General features: G+C 40.5%; 3 protein-coding genes across 4 annotated transcripts; 2 read left to right on the top strand and 1 right to left on the bottom strand.

The window, feature by feature from the left end:
- Window positions 1-113: 113 nt before the first annotated feature.
- Window positions 114-8,266, top strand: LOC135487605 (diacylglycerol kinase epsilon-like). Its single transcript, XM_064771558.1, has 10 exons — window positions 114-229; window positions 866-1,543; window positions 1,852-1,995; window positions 2,321-2,469; window positions 2,671-2,731; window positions 3,167-3,280; window positions 3,680-3,751; window positions 3,989-4,116; window positions 4,375-4,486; window positions 4,717-8,266. Exons 2-10 carry the CDS (start codon window positions 866-868, stop codon window positions 4,834-4,836), a joined length of 1,578 nt encoding a protein of 525 aa, XP_064627628.1. The 5' UTR covers window positions 114-229; the 3' UTR covers window positions 4,837-8,266.
- Window positions 8,267-12,914: 4,648 nt separating this feature from the next.
- Window positions 12,915-15,664, top strand: LOC135487662 (FAD-linked sulfhydryl oxidase ALR-like). Its single transcript, XM_064771694.1, has 4 exons — window positions 12,915-13,062; window positions 13,440-13,687; window positions 14,073-14,161; window positions 14,675-15,664. Exons 1-4 carry the CDS (start codon window positions 12,925-12,927, stop codon window positions 14,746-14,748), a joined length of 549 nt encoding a protein of 182 aa, XP_064627764.1. The 5' UTR covers window positions 12,915-12,924; the 3' UTR covers window positions 14,749-15,664.
- Window positions 15,665-15,719: 55 nt separating this feature from the next.
- LOC135487644 (phospholipase A2-like) lies at window positions 15,720-18,592 on the bottom strand. Of its 2 annotated transcripts, none has more exons than XM_064771675.1 (4): window positions 18,502-18,592; window positions 17,902-18,052; window positions 17,387-17,511; window positions 15,720-16,336 (listed from the first exon to the last, which is right to left on the bottom strand). In XM_064771675.1, exons 1-4 carry the CDS (start codon window positions 18,551-18,553, stop codon window positions 15,858-15,860), a joined length of 807 nt encoding a protein of 268 aa, XP_064627745.1. In that variant the 5' UTR covers window positions 18,554-18,592; the 3' UTR covers window positions 15,720-15,857. The 2 variants fall into 2 exon arrangements, with proteins under 2 accessions (XP_064627745.1, XP_064627753.1); XM_064771683.1 differs by lacking the exon at window positions 17,387-17,511 and adding an exon at window positions 17,241-17,356.
- Between the last annotated feature and the right edge of the window lie 1,967 nt (window positions 18,593-20,559).

The raw sequence follows: 20,559 nt of genomic DNA, 5'->3' as shown, positions 1-20,559 counted from the left end.
TTATTATAATCAACTTCCTATTAAGAAAATTTATCTTAATCTGTATCGTTTTTCAAATCTTGAAAATAGCTCAGTATTCTAATTTTGTCGGTAGAGAGCGCCACTGTCGCTCATAAAAATCACAAATTTATCATAAATAAAGGCTTCTAAATCGATTTTCTTGCATCGAATCTTCATAGATGTAGTTTATCCTGCTCAAAATGCTAGAATTCTAACAATAGCACGCCAGGTAATCAGGATTAGATTGTGTGAAATAGATGTTTTCCTACTTTTTACACCGATTTAAAAAAATACATCAGTATTTTGTCATTTTGACAGGTGAGGTTATTTTGCCTGAGGAGTCATCACTCCCAGGAATTACATGTGCTAAGTGTCATGCTTATTTTCAGTATGATGAAATGTGTCCAACATTTGGCAATATCTTTATTTGCAGATTGTTTTCTTAACTGGCCTTGGTATTGTAATTGTAGTATGTTTGTTAGGCAAACTCCCCAGCTTGCCAGCTTGAAGTCTTCCTTGCCTTTGAGTTGAACTTCAGTCAAATCAGAGTCACAGTGGAATAGTATGGACTCGATCCGCTGATACAAGATGTATCCTGGACGATAGGTCACCCGATGTTGCGTGATATTGGTTGGTCAGGACACGAGTGTGGAGTGTAGTGTCGTAAACGCGGGCATGGGTTAAATCTGCATACAGACTTGTTACAAATTCAACGGTTGATTATAGTTATTGAAGTGTAGTGTGAGAGGGGCAGCATATGTCAACCAGACTTTGGACAGGCTGCAAACAGGATGACATAACATGACAGTTTGTTATATCTTTCATTGAGGATTCGTTTACACTGTATCTTTTGTCTCCATTACAGATGGCTTCCTTCCTATTAATCATGGGGTTCGTAACCTTCATGATGATTCTCACGATCATCATCACAAGGTTTTGCAAGCGGAACAGAAAGCCTCACTATGACTTGCAGGTCAGAGACATCAGTAAAGGGCATCGCTGGGTCATGATGGACATGTTTACTCATCCTGTCTATTGTAATATATCGGGGGCTCACATCGTGGAAGGAGCCGTGTGCGATTCTTGTGGCATCTGTGTTGATGATCATAACATGAAAGAAGCAAACCGGACTCTACATTGTAAACTTCTCGCCGAGAGGGCAGACATTCTAAAGCACCAGTGGATCAAAGGAAATCTTCCTTTGTGTAGCCGCTGTGTTGTCTGTGAAGAACAATGCGGCTTGCTACCACAGATATGTGATCTGAAATGTTGCTGGTGTCAAAGAACTGTGCATGATAACTGCCAGAAACGTCTGACAGAATTGTGTGACCTCGGTCAATACAGGGATCTCATTGTGCCACCAAACTGTGTTCAGTTGAAGCAGGTTGGTTGGAAAGGACGGAGACATTTGGTTGTTGGGTCTGTCAGAGAGCCCCCTATCAAGAACTGGAGTCCCCTTGTTGTGATAGCAAATCGTAAAAGTGGGAATGGCGATGGAGAACATATACTGCAAGCGTATCGGAGACTTCTTAATCCAGCTCAGGTAAAGTCCACTTTGACAACCTCTGTGGTTTTTACCAAAAGTGATAAGTGTATGTCTTTAGCAAGTGTTTGTTGGCACTGCAGCCAAAAGGAACAAGGTTTTAGAAGTTTATATGAAGTTTTAAGGCTTTGGAGTCATGTTGGAGAAATGCAATCCATAATTATAAACAATTTAGTGCAGGTTGGGCTACAACAGGAGTCTAACACTATGTCAGAATTTTCACTGAGCTGTCTGGTGGCAATACTGGGTTGGCAGAATTTGGATTTAATTTTATTCAATTTTGATTTTTTGATTTTCTCACTTTCTAGGTGATCGATCTCCATGATCTGCCGCCGGAGAATGCCCTTGAGTGGTGCCGTCTGGTGCCAAATATCACATGCCGGGTGTTGGTTTGTGGCGGGGATGGCACCATCGGATGGGTGCTCAATGCCATCGACAAGTTAGGGCTAAATGTAAGTGGACGGTGACATTCTCCAGAATGTAGAGAATTGTAGAAAATTGTGCAAATGTCCATTAAAGCAACTGTCCTTGGTCCTCAGCTTTGGCTAGTGTCTAAAGCGAGACTTCACTTCCCCTTTAATGAACTGGTGGTAATTAGACAGTAGAGAACCTTACATTGAGGTATTTTAAAATTTCAAAAATAATTTCACTAAGTATGGGCTTAGCTATTGACTACTACAAATTCTCTCTATTTTCATTAAGTGGCTTAGCCACATTGATTCTCTCTATTTTCATAAAGTTCTCTGCACTATTGTACTTGACTTCTCTACCTTGCAGCCTGCTCCATATGTTTCTATCTTACCTCTGGGGACAGGGAATGATCTCTCTCGTGTGCTGCAGTGGGGAGAAGGTTACGTTCACGGTGAAATTGATGTGGAGCAAATACTCGATAAACTAGAGATGGCCAAGCATGTGAAACTTGACAGGTAAGGTCAGGCAGTGACCGCCCGTTACATCATGTACCTCAACTTTTTTCAGTCCACGGGTACGATACCCAAGAACACTGGCATTGTTTATTTCTATTTGCATAAGCGACAAGAAAATCACATTGAACACCAATGGCTTGATATGTCTTTAATGGATTTGCTTTATTGTGGGAATCTAATTCCTAATTTCCTTCATTTTAGGTGGAAAGTAGAGGTTACTGGTCATAAGAGACTTGGTATTGGCTTACCAAGGAGAAGAAAGGTAGGCTGTTTAGGGATCACCGAGAGGCGAGGTCTAGTATTGAAGCTGTCTGTACCATAATTAGAGCGTCTTGTTTCAATACTTATCATTGATGTATTTTTGTCACCTTTGGCTAATCACTTTACTCTGATTGCAATGATTTAAATGAGATGCAAAGTTGAGGTTTCCTGTAAAATTGAATTTCTTCTCCTGGTGTCATTTCCAGGGAATATAAGAGATGATCCAGCTGTGAAACACCAGGGCCTTCCACTAGGCTCACTCTCTCCTTTTGCCAAAGAAAGTCATCCCTATTTCAATATATCCAATTGAGACTAAGCCCAAGTGGCACACCAAAACGCTACTTTAGAGGGTATAACATTTTCATTAATGTGCTTCTGATAAAGCATGTGAGAATTTGATTTTGATTTTGATACTTGATATTGATTTCATTTTCAGACAGTTATGATGAATAATTACAGCAGTATTGGCGTTGACGCCAGGGTCACCCTCAACTTTCACCAGCATAGGGAAAGTCAACCGTATCTATTTGGTAGCCGGATTATCAATAAGGTATGCAGTGCTTATAAGAAATAGTGGGTTACTGTTTATCCACAAAGGAAAGGGGCTGTCAGAGCATATGAAATGAATGACGTCAAAATGATTAATAAAATACCATTTGACTTTATTAACAGTTACTAAACCATGTTCTGGTGTCTCATGAGACAATACAGTAGAACCTCTCTATTAAGGACACCCTCGGGACTGACAAGTGTTGTCCTTAATAGAGAGGTGTCCTGATTAGAGAGGTCAAATTGAATAGAGACAACTGCTTTGGGACTAAAACTAGTGTCCTTAATGGAGAGGTTGTCCTTAATAGAGAGGTGTCCGCTAAGGGGTGTCACTATGATCAACAGACTTTACCTTATTCTTACGCTCGTCCAAGTTGATGGAGTTTCCTTCTCCTTTCAGTTATGGTATTTTACATATGGAACCAAGGATATTTATGAGAGGGAATGTAAAGATCTTCAAAAGAGAATTAAGGTGAGTGGAACTGTTGCATTGTCCTGATTTCCTCTGAACAAATAATTTACTTCCACCTTTGAATGATTCTCCAAGAGGGTAAGCCAAATTTTATTGGCAGACCCAAAACCCCAAACACTGTTGATAGAAATTTGCCCAGCTCCCAATTCAATCTTGTTAACAAATGTCGTGTCACACCTAGTTTGCTTCAATTGCTATTGTTAGATTTATATCCTGATACTTCATTTATGCTTTCAGCTGGAACTTGATGGTGTAGAAGTGCAGATGCCAGAGATTGAAGGAATAGTCGTACTCAACATCAGCAGCTGGGCAGGTGGATGTCAACCGTGGGAAATAGGCCTCGGACCACATGGTCAACAGGCTAGGTAGGTTTTTGGAGAGATATAATGTATACATCCCTGAACACTGGTCTTGGTATGGTTTTGACTTCAATGTGTTATTTGTGTGGTCTACAGACTGGCCTACCTTGGGTATTCCATTATTTTGTCTTTTTACCGACTATTGAGATTGGTTAATAGTACAGAGACATTAATGCGATGGTGAGCCAGAATGGTATTCTATTAACATCAAAGAAATATGCGGGTTAGCTTGTACAGTACTGAAAATCATGATCTTCTTCTCAGATACGACGACGGTTTGGTCGAAGTGATGGGCCTCTACTCCTCATTCCATGTAGCCCAACTGCATGTTGGTTTGGCAGAACCATATAGATTCGGCCAGGCTAAAACTGTTAAGGTAAGAAGAATTCATCATTCTGCCACTATATTCTGCCTGTATAGGCCATGGGGGGAGGGGGCTCTTGAACATTTATATACTCTGTGGAAAGGGTGTCTTACAAAATAGATTTTACTTACTTTACTGTTAAAGAATTATATATTTTCTGAAACTGGTCCTCCGAGATTCAGCTTGATTGATAAGTGATGTGGGACTTTTGTTGTTTATTGAAGTCATTCTTGTTTTTTTAGATCACACTAACTAAGGGCAAAGCGCCGATGCAAGTGGACGGAGAGCCTTGGAACCAATCAGCAGGAGAGATAATGATAACGAGAACAGGTCAGGCAAACATGCTGGCATGTGATAGCTGATGATGGGCGTATTGGAGGGATATGCATGGCTGACGAACAAAGGACATTACTTGGCCTAAGAGATTGAAATGGATGAGATGAAGTCTTAGTTCATCTGTTAAATAAGGCCATATGAAATTAGTTATTTGGTGATCATCCCCATCCCGATCGAACAAAATGACGTTGACTAAAAATTTTAAATAATTATTTATCAAAGAAACTTTTCAACAAGGTGTTGTTTAGAACCTCTATCAATCATGCAGTCGATCATGAAACATGAGCTGGTCTGATGTTTTAGCACGACTGTCATCTGCTCGGCTGGCTGGTATCGTAATATTGCCCAGCCGACCCAAACATTTAGAAAAAGAAGGCTGATCAGAATAATGAGAATGATGAGAATACTTCCATTGACAAAATCCTTTGGCAGTAGCTGTGTTCTTTTTGGCATCAACGCCTAGGGACAAACTCTGAATGTTTATTTAGTTTGCCGATTAGATCAGGCGCAGTATTGTGCAATACTTAATATTGATATACAATGTATTTAGTGCATTTACATGTATTTTGTATTTTATGTCTACATGTGTATTACAATGTATATGGTCTGTGACCTGTATTTTGTTGTGTTCTGGCAACATTAGTTCAGTGAACTTCATTTGAGAAGTGTAAAATGTAAACTCTCCCTTCAGATTCAGCTGTTTATTGAATGTAGTGACATAGTGCTTGCATGAGCAGGGCTATAATTGCAATCTTTGGAGTGTGGCATTCACACGCAAGTTTTTTCTCATGTCGCTACTGTTTCAGTTGGTGCTGAAAAGGAAATATCACCAGCAGATGGTGCTTGGTTGAAACTTCGGGAAAATGATTTGGGTAGTCGCCAGATATGCTGTGGGAAACAACGCTAGACCCAAGATTTGTAAATTTCTTTTTAACCCATTTCTCCCATTGTGTCATCCACAGGATACGCGGGAAGGAGAGAATGAGTGGGAGTTATTTTCAAGGCTGGCGCTATGTCTAAAAGCAATGCAGAATAGCACAATTATGTCAATATATACCATCCAGACCAATGTTTATTTTCATTGGGTTGGATTGCTTGAGACTATCATAAGTAGCGTACACCTAGTCACACATCTCGTATGGTCCTTGTACTTAATATATTATTCCATCTTGTTTATTCAATTTCATTTATTTATTTCGATCTAGCTTTTGATTCAGGGTCACGTGTACTTTTTATGATCATGATTAGTGCAGCTGTGTGTGTACATGTAACAGACATGTTGTTGGTCTTTGCTGGTTTTAGACTTAACGTCAAGATTTCATTGGCATGCATTCTTGATGACGATTGATATATACTTACTTTCACTGTTTCAGTACATTTAGACGTCTCATGTGGCAATGTATAATGTTGTGATGATGAAAATTAAACACTCCTGTAAATGTACATGTATACTGTTGTCTGTGTGCAGTGTGCATGGTCTGTGTTGTTCAGTGGGCAGTGCATTACTTTAGTACATTTTGATGTTGCACTACATTAAATCTTAGTGGCTGTTCTGTCCCAATGCAGGTACATTGTATAGTATTCTACATGTACAGTGTGGGCTGTATAGTTTTGTATAAAAATACTACTGTAGATTGTTGCTTATTGCTTGCTACCTGTCCTGAAAATTAACTGCTCACATACTTGTGCTCATACTGCTTTGATAGGGTAGAGATAATTAAATGGTCAATTTATTAGGTGCCGATCACAACTGCTACATGTACATGTAGTAATTACTAGTCTGATATCAACTACATATAGGTTATCATCCGACTTTACACTTTAACCCCGGTCTGTCCTGAAACCTTTCAGTAAACCTCAGATGAGCTGCTCAACTAGCGCTACAATCTGAGCATTTCTGACCGGTGCCCATTTATGCACCTGGGTGCAGAGAGGCAAGTAAGACGGAGAGACCAGCCTACAGTCTCACGCCGACAGTGGGGATCGAACCCGGGACCTCTTGACCGCTGGTCGAGAGTCCAAGCCACTACACCACAGCGGCTCCAACTGGCAGTAGTTTTTTGTACTGCTCCAAAAAGTTTCAAAGTTTGATATACGTAGTATTGTGTTTACATATATCTTGGACTAAAATCATGCCACAGTTGATACCTTTGACTGTATGTGGACAGTGTAGGCCCTTTGAGGAATGCTTGTCCTCATTTTTGCATTATGAAAATAATTCTTTCACATGTCTACAAAATTATCAAGTTTCACATCTGAACAAATTGCTTTCCAAGTTGCCGAGAGTGAAGTATATCGCATGTTTTAGTGGTGTGCCGTTTCTTCTCATAAGAAAAATATATATTTTGAGATTTTATTCAGAAAGCTATCTCAATCTCTCACATTCTGTGATTTTCACCTTTTCTGCTGATATTGTGGTCTTGTAGTTAACTGATCTTTCCTACCATTTGGCGTAGCCTGTTTATAGGTGGAGTGCAGTCCGCACTCTCCGTTGTCTTTTATTAGCGATAGCACTCGATTTAACGTGACATCTTTTACAACATTGCGTCAACATGCAGAAAATTTTAGAGGAGAGTCTTACGAATCTTCCTTCGAGACAGAAAAGACGGTTGATATTGCAAGTTACTTCATATACATATGTGTTACATGTATTTGTAAAAAAGTTATCAATAAATTAATGATATAGACAGGGTTTCCGCCAGAGGGGGGATGGGGGTGATTCATCCCCCCTAAAATATTTCAAGGGGGAATATTCCCTTAATTTTGAGCGGTTTTAGGGCCAAAAAACGTCTCAGGAGGGGTCATATACCCTTTTTAAGAAAAAAAAAATTTAAAAAAAAAATATTTGGGAGAAAAAAAATTTTTTTTTGCTCCCCTCAAATTTAATCCTGGCGTAATCCCTGATAGATAAAGAAAAAATAATAGTACATGTATAAATTTTATAGATCTTGTCCTAGAAGCGAACCGGTTAACTTCAAGACCACATTTAATGGTTATCTCTGTGTACATAGATGCAAAGCTGAAGTGCTAGTCCTATTTTCTGACCTGTTGTTGTACAGATATCTTTATGATGCTTGCCAGACAGCTGAAGGCCATTTTAATTCCTGTTATTGGCCGATGGTAGCTGCAGTATGATAATATTATATTGGGAGGTTCAAAGTTTCACCCTATTTGGTAGCACGGGTGACCTTTATGCCAGTGCTACCAAAAGAAAAAAACTTCTCTGAAAGTGAGCTTTGATCCTTGTAATGTTGAAATCCTCACTGTCCTTCTGTTTTAGTTACTTAGTTTACTTAAGAGAATATTTATCTTTGTTACTGTGAAAGACAATGAAATATTTAATCTTTGTAGCCAGTAGTCTTGATTTAATGTGCAATGTGTTGCAAAGACCAAGTATTTTAAACTACTACTAGCGAATTATGTTCTATTGTTTAAATAAAGATAATTTTATATCAAGCAAGTCTTGTTGATTCCCTTCCATCATCACAGTCCCGGAACCAATATGATGCCAAGTTTAATTTGTCCTCGAAATCTCCCTGAAAACGAGCAAAACTTTGACAAGTTGTCCTGTATCACATACAACCCAACCAGTTGTCTTGTATCAGGAACCACGAGAGTAGTATTGAAACTTCACCAGCCTCATGAGACTGCCACTTTATGGCCATTTCAGAGTTAGCAGGGCCATTCTTGTTGTCAAGGTGGTACCTTGTACATTAGTCATTTGGAAGGTTTCAGTTTCATGAGACGAGTATTGTGGTCATCTCTGAGTTTGCAGGACTAGTTATATTGTCAGGTACTTCAAGTTATACATCAGGATGCTAGTACCTGCATGGGGGGTACCTGCTATGAGACATTGGATTTCATCAGTCTCGAGAGAGAGAGACAACTGTGTAATTTCTGAGAAGCAAGACCAGTTGCATTATCAGGTACTTCTGTGCATCGAGATGGCAGCTCAATCCAGTGCGAAGGTTCCCAAGCTGTCCTCCTGTATAACATAAGCCCTTTACTTCGACCCAAGTGCACCATGCATGTTGTTTTTCGTCTTCTATCATGTCAAGAGCACATTGGGACTACAGCTCTATCCAGTGCGAAAGGGTCCTGATGCTGTCCTGTACCATAATTGGACCCAAGTATGGTTTTAATTGTAAGCACCTTTATACTTGGGCCGCAGTCTACCATATCTGCTGTGCCTGTCTCCAAGAACACATTGAGTACTGCAGTGCTGCCCATTGCAAATGGTCACAATGCTGGCCTCCTGTACCCAGGACAGTACTTGGACTCAAGCTCTGTCCAAAATACTATACATGAACCCAAGTATACCATGCATGCTGCGTCCGTCTTTAAGATCACAATCCACAATGAGATTGCAGCTCTAGCTACCGCAAAGGGAAGGGTCCTGAAGCTGTCTTCCTGAGCCAAGGACAATACCCGGTACTTGGACCCAAACTTGGTTCACTTGGACCCAAGTATTCATGCCTGTTAGTGAAGTCAGTCTTCAAGAGCACATTGAGACAGCAGTTCCAAAGGGTCCTAATGCTATCCTCCTGTACTAAGTAGACGACTCAGACCAAAGCTTTGTTAAAAATACATATGCCATACTTAACTTAGACTCAGGTTTGGCACGGTGTCAACATTTATAAGAGCACATTAACACTACAGTTCTATCCATTGCAAAGGGTCATGATACCTTCTTCCTGTACCAAGTACAATACTGGGATCCAAGCTTGGTTCAAAATACATGTACCATACTTGGACCCAAGTATTTCATGGGTCTTGTGTTCGTCTTCAAGAGCTGATTGAGACTGCAGCTCTATCGATTGCAAAGGAACCCGAGGCTGTCTTCATGTATCAAGTACAACACTTGGACATAGGTATATCATGCATATTAGGTCCATCTTTGAGAACACATCAAGACTGCAGCTCTATCCGTTCCAAAGGGTCCTAATGCCCCAGCTTGGTGTAAAATACCATACTTGGACCCAAGTACTTCATGTGTCTTGTGTCGATCTTTAAGAGCACATTGAGACTGCAGCTCTATCAATTGCAAAGGGTCCTGATACTGTCCACCTGTACCAGGTACCATACTTGGTACCAACCATATCATGAGTATTGCGTCCGTCTTCAAGAACACATAAAATATGGAACGACAACCTGTACTTAAATACAAACGATTTATTTAACCAGACATGACATCAGAGATCAGAAAAACATCTCGGCATTCCATGAACTTTGCACCTGCCTAGAATTGGATGACATTGAGTAGAAAGCCTGTGCACAGCATCTGTTTAAACAATGCCAGGCCTGACAGAAATACTGGTAACCATGGTAACTGAAGTTCTTATCCTATACTGTGGAGTGGACACCTCCGTAAGAAGGACAAGCTCTCTATTATTATATTAAGGATAGTGAGTTTGGTCGCAAGTCGATCCCAGGTTTTATTCAGGTCATCTCTCTGTTACGGTGTCCAGCATTTGTCAGTCACAAGGGGGTCTTTTAATAGAGAACTTCTGTTATTTAAAATTAATAGTAACACGAGAGTACTGTAAACTCTGCCAGGAACCACTGTAACCTGTAAGGTGACAGTATCTGCATGGTACAAATGGAAAATTTCAAAAGATAGATTGTACAGTAATGAGGAACTCTGTTGTAACTGGTGCCAGGATTGTGCTGGCCTTTCACAAATTCAAACCAAAGTTGAATAGAGCAGACTCCCAGTTGTTCCAAAGTGACATCACTCAAGAAATATTCATTCCGATCTCTTCTTCATGTCTTCTTCACATCTAATCTAGTTCACTCCTCCATGTCTTCACTTAAGAATACCAATTACCCTATGTACATTGTTCACAATCACACAGTCCCAGAGCTCATCTGTCCTAATTATATAAATCACTCTTTGGGTCCTTGACTTCAGATGGGCGTCGCACTGAAAAAAGAAGCACTTTTGTTAGATTTTTAAACACAGTGTCTTCATGTATGGTACTATCAGTGTCAAATTTTCCCGCTTGTCCGATTTTATCACAGGGCATCTGCCCAACAGATATCCACATTTCAGAGTTGCGTTACAAAATCAACCAACCATTGAGTATAAATTCAACACTCCCTATTTACCTGTGTACCAGTATTTATGTTGTCTGTATTTATCATGGGTATCATTGACATTCCTGTGGACAATAAACCCAGTTATAGTCGCCGCACCTGGAATTGTATAAGATGCAATTTTTGATTATCAAGAAAAAAGAAAATCTTTGTCAGATTCTCGTCAAAAGGGAGCCCAATAGGAGTAACATATTTGCACCTGCTGAACTTAGTCATCAATGAATATTTTCAAGATGACCACATTCTTTTCAATGACTGGAGCTAAAAATATTATGTTATCTGGCCAAGAAGCCAGCTCAATCCTTTTTTGATAAAAGTTTATCCCAGCAATGCCAATAAGGGTAAAGGCCTAGGTCTCCTTTATTAAAATATTTTGAAGTGCATTTGAGTCATTGAACTGAACAAGCAGATTACTAGGGATCTACTACGCGTCTCTTCTTCTCCAAAAGCTAGCTGGTGACTTGCAAATTAACCCTTACCTACTCCAAAAAGGAAGAAAGCCCCAACAACCTCTGGGTACTTATGCCAGAGCTCCTTAAACAGACCAACCTTTGCAACTGAAAAAACCAAACAATGACGATGAACAGATAGAATTAGAAAATACTGGTTTCTTTAAACTTAGGATTCATTCCAGCTTTGGCCTAATGCGAGTAAATGGCTTTGCCAGATCGGGAAACATTACGTTGCATCACAAGATCTTCAGACTTCACAGTCAGTCAACTCAAAGATGCCTGTGACTATAGAGGGATTATATGGCATCTCTGAATGAAAAGGTTTGTTTTCCAGACATAATGATGAAAAATATAGGGCCAAGAGTAGCAAGTCTATAAGACCTTGGAGTAATTGTCAAGATAATAACTCCAAGATAAGACCAAGTCCAAACTGAGCATGTAAGAAAAGACACACAGAAATTGAGGAGAAAGCTGAAAGCATGATTATGGGCGGTTATTACCGCAAATAAAGACAAACCAAAGCAAAGACACTTGTGTAGCATATCAAGGACACGTAGATTGATACTCCTGGGCGGTTATTACCGCAAATAAAGACAAACCAAAGCAAAGACACTTGTGTAGCATATCAAGGACACGTAGATTGATACTCCTATGTGTGCCACATCAAAGACATCTGGACCATATACCACATCAAAGATAACGATGCGAAGTCAACAGGCGGCGCCACCGTCTTGGGAAAAGTAAAAACGATTTCGACAACTATAGGTTTTTGTTGATATAAGCGACTATTTTTATTTTTATAATCATTTTTTTCTCGCAGTGAAATTTTTATTAATTGATTCAACTTCAATAAGTTAAATGAGAAGAAAAATAAATATCTCGACTTGAAAAAAAAGTTTAATTTCAAATATTTTTTCTTGACTTGAAAAAAAATATCTTGACTAGAAAAAAATCATTTCGACTAGAAAAAAATCATTTCGACTTTTTGAAGCAAACGGCTTGCCATAGGAGAGAGGTGGCAAATAACAACAAAGTCAACAGGCAGCGTACGGCCGCCAGCAATCTACAGTGGCGCCGCCTGTTGACTTCGCATCGTTATCTTTGATGTGGTATATGGTCCAGATGTCTTTGATGTGGCACACATAGGAGTATCAATCTACGTGTCCTTGATATGCTACACAAGTGTCTTTGCTTTGGTTTGTCTTTATTTGCGGTAATAACCGCCCATACATGATGATCTATTCAATTCTATGATCATGATGAAAGTCAAACTCCATCAGTTTGTTTGGTGATCTTGTAGGGTGATACAGTAGAAAACAAAGGTGAAATATAATACAACAGAGGCAGTAGAACAGATAGTTAATAAAAAAGTGGGGTCATTTTCTTATGAACAGTGTTTTTAATGATTTTATTACTGAAAATTTGTGTGATGAAAAAGTAATTTCACCTTTCGAAGCCATTTTGCTTTTTGTCAATCTTACCCAGCGCAAGTTGAATCGCCAACACTAAGTTACTCTGCAGGTAGACCAAACGGCATTGCGCAAGCCTAACAAGATGTCAGCGCCCATGTCAAATGAAGCCGCCACAGAAAATACGAAATCTACCAACCTACAGGCCCCCAAAAAGCCTTGTCGAACTTGTACGGACTTCAAAACATGGGCTAGAATGCAGAGAAACAAAAGTGATGGAGACTTATTGATTGAAGTGTGTATACTTTCCTGTTTAAAGTATTGGAAAAATTGCATAAGCCTCCCCTGTACATTTTACACTGCAAGTACAGTGCTGCCATCTACGTGGCATTGCCATTGCCATGCGAGAGTGAATTGCAGAAGTGAATTTTAAAGAGTCTAGGGATAGTGCAATTAATGCCATTTGTCAATGTCATCATTGTGGCAGACGGTGCAAGTCTTACCAGTGCCCCTACTTTTCAAAGCCATTAAAAAAACAGGTTCAATTTTTGATAATGCCCCATCCCCAGGACAGGTAAAACATCCTCAACTCTATAGAAATCCTGGCTATGTCTGTGATTACTGTACCTGTGCATGAACATTATTCTTCAAACTCCCCTGTCTACTTTTCAGAATTCGAAAGAGGCCCCAAAGGAAAAGCCAGCAGCCCCAAATATACCACACGTTGAAGACAGACCACCGGCTGGATGTCCCCTAGATAGAGAAGAACTCGGGAGGAACACTTGGTCCTTTCTTCACACAATGGCTGCATATTATCCAGATCAACCGTCATCTAATCAGCAGAATGAAATGAAGCAGTTCATCTCGCTCTTCTCAAAATTCTTCCCTTGTGATGAGTGTGCACAAGATTTTAGAGAAAGGTTGGTTGTCTAAAGATTTCCTGGAAGTGTGACAACAGCTGAGAATTTTGTCTTTCTTGAGGCTTGGTTACCTTTGATATGAAAAGTCAAGGAAAAAGTCACCTTTATGATCTTGCCTCATACTCTGCAGTCCAATGGGTCCTTCCTCTGCCGAGTCAGTCATCTCTATTATATTCTGGTCCCAAGGTAACAGTCTTTGTTATCATATTGCAATGCACTTGCAATGAAGATGTCTAAAAGCAAGGAGGTTCTCCCTTTTTCCTTGGGCATTGTTGTCTGTGGGAAATTTCATTTTAAGTATAGTATTGCTTCTTAGTCTGATAGCAAACTACAGTAGCTAGTAAAACTAGTATTTTTCCAACAGTGTTTGACATTTCTTTTCCAGTATAAAGACGTCTCCTCCTGTCACAAAAACCAGATATGATCTCTCACAGTGGATGTGTCAGGCTCATAATCGGGTCAATAAAAGAATAGGTAAGAAAAGTCTGCTATGCTCTGATAAATGAACTACAGTAGAACCTCTCTAATAAGGACACCCTCGGGAATGAAAAGTACTGTCTTTAAAAGAGAGGTGTCCTGATTAGAGAGGTAAAATTGAATGGTAACAACCAATTTGGGACCAAAACCAGTGTCCTTAATAGAGAGGGTGTCCTTATTAGAGAGGTGTCCGCTAAGGGAGGTTCTACTGTATCAAAAGAGGAGTGGCAGGAGTGATTACCGAGCTGCTGACTCACGCTCTTCTTTGTAACCTGGCATTTCATGGTGATCTAATGAGACTGAGTCCTTGTTCCTCCAGCCGAAGGTGATGCTAGTTACACGTACCGGTACATACAGCCTTTGTAAATTATGCTAGAGTGCAGCTAATCTGCTGACACATGTTGGAACATAGTCGAAGAAGTACATCTAAAATCAGCACTCTATCAAAACTGTTTATACTTGATGTTGTATCATGATTGCTCCTTGCGTTTCCTTCTTTTTTACTTTCAGGAAAGCCTATATTTGACTGCAGTCGTGTTGACGAGCGGTGGAGAGATGGTTGGAAAGATGGAAGCTGTGACTGAACTGCTGCTTTGTTACGAACTCAGGTCTTTGGAAAACGTTTTAGAATAGATGGTTAAAAGGTTTTGAAAGTTGAAATGTGGATCCATTACTTAACTATGCAAGTACGGTAAAACCTCGATGTCCTGATGAGAGAGGTCGGACTGTACGGAAAGGAGTAAGACAGCGTGGAATTCAGTGCTTATGGAAAGGGCGTCTAGGCAACAGGTGTTGGCTCAGCAAGGCCCCACTGTGTGTGCATTGAACTATGCATAACGTATTACTGACTTTGTAGTGTATTGACCCCAGAATGTGCTGTCTGTGATTTTATGTTTAGAGTTTATCAAGGTTGAAGCCGAGGAAAGTGAGACTGATAGTCTTTCAAATATCTGTGATACAAACTGCTGTAAATAGTGACAGTGCATGTCGATGAAAATGTCTTGGTCTGAAGACCCTCGACCTTCCACTCTCTTCCTCCCTGAGAATGGAAGGCTGGTACATGGAAAATCAGTTCCCCAGTTGACTGAGAATCTTATTTTACTCTTAATGCGTATTCAAGACAGGCCTTCCAAGTTACCAAGACACCTGCCCTGAAAAGTGCCTGGAAAAATGTGACAAGAATGTCATTACCAGATGAACACAACGTTAGTTTGCTGAAGACTCGCACAACACAGATTTTCCATCATTACTGAAAAACATCCTCCTTTGCGAGGACCGGTCAGCTCATCAAGTAGGAAGGCCTGTCTGATTTTCGGCAAGCTATTGAATTGATTCTCCAGTTAACCTGCATATGAATATCAAACACCCGCCTGATATGAAGAACTTTAGAGACAACACAAGACAGATTAATTGTATCAAAGCAAAAACCCATTACTTCAAAGTAATTTGAAGTTGAAGTAAGAAGTTTTTGTTCAAAGGGATCCATGAACTGGTTTTTCAGTTTTCAGAGTGATTTGTTTGGAGAAAGTTTTACAATATAAAAAACTTAAACTAAAACGTTTCTTTTTCATTTATTCACAATTTTTGTCAGGAAAATGGGCAAGACAGCAAATAATATGATGCTGAGCTGGGTGTATACCTGAGCTTACATGTACTCATGAGTAAAGTGGAATAAACGGATATGAGGTGATAACTAGCGCTTCCCATGTATTTTCTCTTTAATGCCTTTTACCCAGTCCTTAAATTTCGTCCAAAGTGACTCGTGCTCTTCTTCAGTATCCTCTTCTGGTATCTCCCCTGAACCTAAATCGCCAACATCCTCCTTCCCGCCTTCCCCCAGACCCAGCTTTTCCTTTACACTCTCCGGGATGTACTTCTTGGGCAAAAACTTACTCAACGTCCCCCAGTATTTTTCTGGGACGTGTTCTTGGATGAAGTCCCATTTCTCTGTCTCCAACTTGGCCCACGAGTCTTCCAAGTCGGTCCACACACTCTGTGGCACCCATTCATCATTCAGGTAGGCTTTGATGAGGTATTCAAGCATAGTTGAGATTTTATCTTTTGATTTAAAGGTCGTGTTGAACTGGTGTGCGTATTTGGCAAAACAATTGACTGCGTCTCGGTCACACCCACACAGCTTGGATTTGCAGGCATTTTTTTCTGGATCATCGTCTGAAGTGAAGAGAAAAGAGCTATGAGTGATTCCTTACCAAACCACTGCAGCCCACGTGTAATAGTGGAAAGGAAAGCTCGCCCTGTGAATAGGGAAGCAACCTTTCTGGGGGGTCTTCCAAGTCAATGCCAATCACCTCTTAGCAAATCCAGCCTCAAATTGAAGACCACCACAAAACCAACCTGAACAGGAGAAATCAAAGCATGCATGTCAACTTTTTTCATTCGAACACAGAACACCTAAATGCAACGTTGGTTTACAAAAGCCTGAGCATGGCTCCTTGGGTGCCTCAGCCTGGCATAGCCACAGGAATCTGTAAGTTAGAATATGGTCCATACATGAGCCCAGTTTATAGGTGACCATCAGTCTGATGGTGGTTGGTTGGCCCTGACTCTGAGAGAAAGGAGACCCTCTGAGAAGTTGTTGCTAATTCCACAGGGTGCAGCTAAGCTTAACAAAACAGGTGATGTTCAAAAACAGTCAAGAGCTGTTCTCTGCTTATGGCAGATATCTAAGTACAGATTGATCTTACAACAGGCAGTGCTTCCATAGATACAGTCCAACTTTAGGGAGTTTGAACTCCATTTTGAGGTAAAAAAATACAGTGGGTGATATGAATAAAGAGTAGTAAATGCTTTTATCTAAAACTCCATGTACATTTACACTTTGCCTTTCTGTACAAAATTGAAGTAAAAGCATTTGCTGGCCTTTATTCATATCACCCCTTGTCCCCGTTCATCTCTTGTCACATCCTGGTTGTTCTCGATGTCCCAGTGAAAATACATTATGTGTAGTGCATCTGTTGATATAATCTAATCTTATGCTACTGCATTTCGAGATGAAAAAGTACAGATTGTGACAATGTCTCTGTCTCTTGTCACATCCACGTTGTTCGGTACTTACGACACATGATGTCTCCATTATCATACGTCCAGTTGTATGGCATCAAATAAATTTTGGCAAATTTACAGACGGTTCTGTGGAGCTTGTAGTAGCAGTGGTCATGCTTCATGCAGCATCTATTAAATGAAATGATAATGTGTACTTACTGCATATTATCTCTCCATCATCATAGGCCCACATGTAAGCATCTGTATATACTTTGGCATGATTAAGTGATTTGCAGACTGTTTTGCGGATGTGTTCATAGCAATGGTCATGGTGCATACAGCATCTAGTTAATAGATTAGAGAAATATTTAAATTTCTAAAATTGCTTCTCTCACTGTCTAGAAGAGGATGGCTTTCCATTTTGGTTTGTTTTGTGGTATCCTTCCTCCCCTTCCTAAAACACTCCCGACGCAGTGGACCAGCCTCGTCCCGTCGCCCTTACGAACGAGACGAATATAGGATGACAAAATGGAATGCCCGGGAGTTTACTTCCTTAGGGAAGGAAAGGTGGATTGTTTCTGCTCCTGATGAAGAATAAATAGAGCGACGTATTATAAAGCGGACTGGCGAAATGACACCACCCTGACACGAGACAGATAAGGTTTTCATGAATACAGGCACAACATTTTTTCTGACCGCCATTAAGTGCAAAAAACCCCCGATTTTTCGCTTACCTATCAATGTCATCCTTTGGCTCCCCACTTCCACCTAATCCACACCATCCCCCGTAACCATTGATGTCACCTGCGTCAAGGTTCTTGACTTGAACACCAATCATCTCTGCAAAGTTATCTAGCCGGCGTTTGCTGATTGTCTTCGGTGATCCTGAAAATGGAGGGGTTGAACTGTTGGTCTCCACGATGATGCGTCCAATTGCCACTTCCAGCAAAGCATTTCTGTCTCTTTGGAGACAAATTGAACATGGATGACAGAGTTACAACTAACTTGCTGTAAACTGTCAGGAGCCATCACAACCGGTCATCACAACCACAAAGGACAGGGATATACATGTTGTGCAAACTATTACTGTCATGCAGCGCGCACCTGACTAGTTTAGGCTGAGTAGTAAAAAATACATTGCTAGGTGGTGCAAGTCTTGACAGGCTTACTACGAGAGACCACGAGAAAGATGATCACGAACTACCAGTATTATGATGAGACCATGAGACATTCTCAAGCTTTAATGACTGACCATCAGAGACCACGAGGAAGATGATTACAAACTATAATGACTTGCCGTCAGAGACCACGAGACTACATTTATAATGACTTACCATAGGAGACCATGAGAGAGAAAATTATTGTCCATATCAAAGCTGCTGACATTTTGACGAAATCTGGTTAGAAATGAATTCGTCTGATAAGATAACCGGCTTTTTTACCTGCTGCTATCAATATGGCCCTTAGTATTCATGTGTGCTTCCGTTCTCACAATAATGTCAACCAGTGAGGAGGATGGGGTGATGTGTTTCCAAGTATATCTTAAATTCAGCCTTGATCGATGCGAGCATCGAAAACCACTGTTCCACGGACACCATTCCATTCCCTGTATCAATTATCAATATTGACCTACTTCCAAAATCCTCCTTCCTCATCGCATCCAGTGCGAGTGGAGCTGTGACGGATTGCGGGTGGCCCCATGACCACTCCATCGAGGGAGGGATGGTGGTCCTCCGATTAAATTTCGCTTCGGAGGATGCCCATGGACCGACGCATATTTTATGCAGCGCGGAAGTCTCACTGGGCTACACTACACTTCAGGCCGGTCGCCTCTGACACGTTGGGCGAGATGGGACAACCTGTGTGATTCTCAGGCCGGTGCATCTGATGCTAAAAAATTGGAAAACGAACATGTACATAATCTCATGAAACATTGACTTTATTGCATTTGTTGATGTGATATAAAATGATAAGATGCAAAAACCTTGGTGGTCAAGATGGGATTCTCGGGATGTGTTAAACAATACATGTATATACAATTTCGTCAACTAAACTTCGTCAAAGTTATTAATTTTTTCCAATATTTCCTCATAACAGTTTTCCCTCAAAAGGAGGTTTAGAATGATTCGTTGCTACAATGTTAAACAGTGAATATAATGTACAAAGAATTCCCAACACCAAATAGGTCCGGTGGCTTTCTGCGACATGGCCGTCGTCTTGGAAGAGCACATTGAGATTTTAGCACGTTTAGCAAGGTTGCACGTTTAGTTTCCATCTAGTTGATATGGCAATCATAACTGTATCATACCACCAGATGCTGTCATTCCCACTCTCATGTAATCTTTAAACAGACTGCGGCCCTGACCTCTATCTGTCAAATGTAGATGTACCAAAAACAGACACTAGGAAGATTAAGTTCAAATATTTGGCATTATGAAAAATTCTTAGACCTAATCTTGTCGTCATTGTGCCTTTTGCTCGGTGGTTTTTTGGCAGAAGGGGTCACAACACACGGCGTCAAATTGACAGAGCCTCGGTCCGTCCTCAATGTCAAGTGGTTGTACAATCGTCCTCAGTCAGCAATCTGACTGTACACAGCACGGAATTCAGTGCTTATGGAAAGGGCGTCTAGGCAACAGGTGTTGGCTCAGCAAGGTCCCACTGTGTGTGCATTGAACTATGCATAACGTATAACTGACGTTGCGGTGTATTGACCCCAGAATGTGCTCTCTGTGATTTTATGTTTAGAGTTTATCAAGGTTGAAGCCGAGGAGAGTGAGACTGATAGCCTTTCAAATATCTGTGATACAAACTGCTGTAAATAGTGACAGTGCATGTCGATGAAAATGTCTTGGTCTGAAGACCCTCGACCTTCCACTCTCTTCCTCCCTGAGAATGTAAGGCTGGTAAATGGAAAATCAGTTCCCCAGTTGACTGAGTATCTTATTTTACTCTTAATGTGTATTCAAGACAGGCCTTCCAAGTTACCAAGACACCTGCCCTGAAAAGTGCCTGGAAAAATGTGACAAGAATGTCATTACCAGATGAACACAACGTTATTTTGCTGAAGACTCGCACAACACAGATTTTCCATCATTACTGAAAAACATCCTCCTTTGCGAGGACCGGTCAGCTCATCAAGTAGGAAGGCCTGCCTGATTTTCGGCAAGTTATTGAATTGATTCTCCAGTTAACCTGCATATGAATATCAAACACCCGCCTGATATGAAGAACTTTAGAGACAACACAAGACAGATTAATTGTATCAAAGCAAAAACCCATTACTTCAAAGTAATTTGAAGTTGAAGTAAGAAATTTTTGATCAAAGGGATCCATGAACTGCTTTTCAGTTTTCGGAGTGATTGTTTGGAGAAAGTTTTACAATATAAAAA

The sequence above is a fragment of the Lineus longissimus genome, chromosome 1 (genome assembly GCF_910592395.1).
Source record: "Lineus longissimus chromosome 1, tnLinLong1.2, whole genome shotgun sequence".
NCBI lineage: Eukaryota > Metazoa > Nemertea > Pilidiophora > Heteronemertea > Lineidae > Lineus > Lineus longissimus.
Note: the sequence above shows the minus strand (reverse complement) of the source record. Positions and strands in the feature narration are given on the sequence as shown.